At 35.4% G+C, this 4321-nt stretch overlaps 1 protein-coding gene across 1 annotated transcript in view; it reads right to left on the bottom strand.

The window, feature by feature from the left end:
- The window catches only part of CFAP47 (cilia and flagella associated protein 47), a 281400-nt gene that overhangs the window by 21456 nt on the left and 255623 nt on the right, over nucleotides 1–4321 (bottom strand). Inside the window, exons 62-63 of the mRNA XM_027894062.1 lie at nucleotides 2602–2773; nucleotides 989–1150 (exon numbers count right to left, since the gene is read on the bottom strand). Of these exons, the coding sequence (XP_027749863.1) occupies nucleotides 989–1150; nucleotides 2602–2773 (334 nt within the window). The remainder of the gene's footprint in view (nucleotides 1–988; nucleotides 1151–2601; nucleotides 2774–4321) is intronic.

Genomic DNA, 4321 nt, shown 5'->3' with positions numbered 1-4321 from the left:
AAAAAAAAAAAAAAAAAAAAAAAAAAAAAAAAAAAAAAAAAAAAAAAAAAAAAAAAAAAAAAAAAAAAAAAAAGTTGGAAGCAAAGATATTCCCTGAGGGGAAAGCTACAGAAGGATGTATCTATCTACAATGGAAGCCAAGTATCAATCTGCATGTCTGGCAGACTTTTTATATATATAGTAAAAATAGTTAATTTTTAAGGGAAAAAAAAAAGAAGAAATTTAAAAACTTGCATAAGCTAAATAGATTGTAAGCATCATGATTCTTTCAGGTTCACTGTTTACTATTTTAAAACTCATCTATCATTATGACACAATTTATTCCTTGACTTCCTGACATATACAAATGACACTATGGGTTTGATATAACATTCTGAAAGCCTGAGAAAATAAGTGATACATGTAAAAAATATATTAACAGAGATTTCTGCAGGACTTTTAAAAAAGGATAGCAACAAAATACTGAAGAATCACACCATTATTTTAGCTAGTGGAAGGATAGAGCAAAGCTGAATTCATAGCATGCTTACATAATACAGCAGGAACAGTTTAAAAGAATGGCACATTTAAAACCTTTTAAAGCACAATGCAAAGGAATATTCTTGGTGTAAGCATTGAAAAAAATCTATTAGTAAAAATACTAAAGCTTTCATGGTGAGCCTTTAATATCACAACACACCTTTCTTCCCATTGTATTACACGTTTTACCACACACCGAAACCTTGGCAAAACTAAAGTCATAACATAAACATTTGGATCTATTCCATTTGAGAAGTCAGAGCCCAAATATAGACTGCTTCTTTTTTTTTTTCTACAGCACAGCTTCAAAATCACATTTGTTACTAAGCAATGCAGTACCTGAAATTAATGATGAAATATCTGCAGCCCATTTACGTTTCTGTTGCCCAAATCTATTCTAACTTATGTGTTTGAGTGTGAGTTGTACCCTCAGAAAGCTCCATAAATACTTGAGCATAAGTATATTTACCTTGTCTGGCTTGTAAGCTTAAACCCAACTATAGATTCCTTATTCAGGCCAACTGCTTCAATGTTGATGACATCATCTACCTCTGGCTCCGTAGCAATGAATTGCATTGGAAACTTCCAAGCACCTCCTGCAGTCCATTGTATCATGAGAGTTGCCTCGTTCCTAAAAATTTCAGATAAAAACATTCAATACATAGAAAGACATTATAAAACGTAAACTTACTAAATTATGTCCAAAATAAAGCTTGAGTATGTAGAAGTAAACTAGAGTAAAATTGCTTTTATTTGGAATATATCCTCAATGTTGTAAAGCATAGTATATATCAGGTGCACTTGACTGGAATGTAAACTAAATAGCACTCGATATTTACAGCAAAATACAAGAAAGAACACAATATGAAAGAAAAATGACTGGTACAACTATGAGATTTTATTATTCTTCGGCTTACTATCTCTTGAGTTAAACAAATTTAAGTAAATTTGTTTTAATAGTTATTCTTTAATTATTGTGGTCTTAGAGGAGAATTTGGTCCAGAACATGTTAGCAGTTTATATTAGAATCAAATAGATCTGACAAATGTCCATGTACTTTATAAAAATTCCAGACTCTGATGTCTTTAGACTCTCTAAGAAAAGAGTTGTGCTTTAGATTCTGAAGATAAAGAAACTGATTAATTGAGTCTCTGCATGAACCCCGATAAGTCTCAAGTATGCAAAGATAAAATAAACCCAATAACAAATCACAAAATAATAAAATTAAAAGGACAGAGTAGAAGTAAAAAGGGTTTCCAAATTACCCCCTCTCTGACACAATGACACTGCATGCAGTGGGGGGATAGTTTTTCCTAAAGATTTGTTCTTTGTTTAATTTCATTAACCTTCTGGACTGCTGCAAATAAAGAGTAACCTCCGGCATCCTAAAGATAACCTTTTCGCATGCAATTCATGATATTCAGCAGTGACTGCTCCCTAACACTCCTGGTAATGTTGGGACTTTGAATTTACTGTGTCTGCATTTTACTGAAGCTTCTTTCCAACCTCCTCCCCACACACTTTTCGCTGCTTCAAAAGAAAGGCATAACCTCCCTCTCTCCAAAAGGATGTCCCTTCCATAATTTTCTTTTAAAGAAATGTGATGTGCTAATGTAGATCAAAGAAAATCTATTATTTCTCACATCACAGCTATAAAAAAGATTAATGTTTTCCTGTGGATCATTGTTACCAGAGCACTAGAGACTAAATTCAATTATCCCATCCAGCCAAAGAATATGCACACATGCTCGTCTAGGAAAAATTTTCCAAGACTGATAGTCCATCTTGTCTGTATACTTTTCATGAAATTTGAGAACAACTAATTTCCACTGAAAGTCTTTCAATACTCCAATGTTTAGAAGTAAAATCATGTACACAGACTGTGGAACTAACTCAACAGAACAGGCATTAAAAAGAAACACTATATCATACTGAGAAGCAGAAAGTCAGAAAATCTAAAATAATAAATCTCAGAAGTGAAAAAAAAAAATGAGGAAAAGAATGAAGGGAGGTGTTTATGTAGCTAAAAGTGACCAGACAGGATTTCATTACATGTTCTGTTGGCAATAAGGAACAGCTTACCTCATTGCTTTGTTAGGTGCAAACACTACATTAAAGATCAGAGTTACGATTCCAGATTCTGTATCCCATTCTTTTTGAACCAGATGCATACCAACCAAAGATTCAAGCTGAGATCTAATTTCATCTGATTGATATTGCAATTCATACAGAAACTCCGCTGTTGCAGAGAAACCTAAATGATACAAGAGAAAAAGATCAGTCTTTTTCTCACAGTTGGCTGCCTATGAGTTACAATTCTTTCATTTGTTACTAAAATTGACAGACAAGTAAAACTAGTAATTATCTAAAACTTGACTGATTTCCTTTTGACTGCATAGCAAAATCTTCCCATTTCGTATGACAAGTTACTTAGGATATGCAAATGGTTATAGCAATATTGTTCTGGTTCTCACTTCTGCATTACACTGAGATATTTCTAGTGCATCAGCCAAATGAATGTTATACTATTTTTGAGACATGCCATTGGGACAATCAAAAAAAAAAAAATCATTAAGGACATTAGTGTCACTGATGGCTGCAAGCCTGAGAAACAATAGTGAAGATGTCACTAGTAGCCTCTTCTCTTTTTCCCTGTAGAAGCCATGACAAGGCCAAGTAGTAATGACATAAGAAAAAACAGCTGAGGTTCTTGAATCAAATGTCTCCTGCAGCTGTAATAAAGAACACAGAGATATTCAGTATACAGTAGTAATTTGTGCACAGAAGGGAACACTTTTATGAGGAAAAGAAAATCAAGCTGCTAATCTATTTAAGAGTTTTGCACATTTTATGGATGAGAAGTGCTTTAACACAACCACTAAATCCTACAGGAGATTTCTTTTTACTGCGACCACATATCTTGGGACACATTTTGACTTTGCACAGCTGAGTACAATGTGCTGTACAGAACTGTTGTATATCCCTGTACACATATCCCAGCTAAAGAGTGCCAGTCAGCTGCAGAGTTAATTCCCAAGACCTTCTGACTTGGAATTCTAAGATACAGTTTACAGATTTGTTTATATAAAAAGTCCAAAGAGACAATGCACTGTGAGATAGTTGAGAAAAAGCTGCTTTGGTTCTGCCAATCTGTAAGACTACTCAAATTTAAGTTAAATTTAAATTAAGCCTCCTTATGCTTCTGGTCCTTCCTCCTTCTCTGAAATGTTCAAATTCCTTCTTTTCACTTCCTCAGCTGACAAAAGGCATGAACCTTTGTTGCCTTGTTTTTTTGAACACAGATTAACCCTAAGAAATGCAGTAGCTTATATTGAAACATTTCTAACTCTTTAAAGTAGATACTTCACAGATCTCTGTACAATTTATACTAAAGAGGCACACAGATAAGCAAAATATTATTCCCAACATATGGGGTTATCAGCCATAGTAGATACACACTGAGTACCAAATATACAGAATTGTCATATATTAATCCAACTATCATGGGAGCCCCCGGTGGTCCAGGGGAAAATTCACTGCACTATCACTGCAGAGACCCGGGTTCGATTCCCGGTCGGGGCCCCTCCCCGGGCAGATGGAGCTCGTTAGCCCGTAAGGCAATCCATCTACGTCCTGAGGACCTCGCTGCCACCGTCCAAGCTCGCTTGGCCCCGGCAGATGAACCTCAGGATTAAAGGGTGGGCTCAGTTCCGCGCACACTGTGTCTCACCTAAAAAATCCAATGCGCAGGCTGGAAGGTGTAAAGACCTTCCCCAGTTCTTCGTTCGCGAAGAGACTGGCC

Source organism: Empidonax traillii, unplaced genomic scaffold, assembly GCF_003031625.1.
Source record: "Empidonax traillii isolate 1590-97213 ecotype Southwest subspecies unplaced genomic scaffold, ASM303162v1 scaffold1:size7828297, whole genome shotgun sequence".
Lineage (NCBI taxonomy): Eukaryota > Metazoa > Chordata > Aves > Passeriformes > Tyrannidae > Empidonax > Empidonax traillii.
This window is presented reverse-complemented; position numbering and strand designations above follow the sequence as displayed.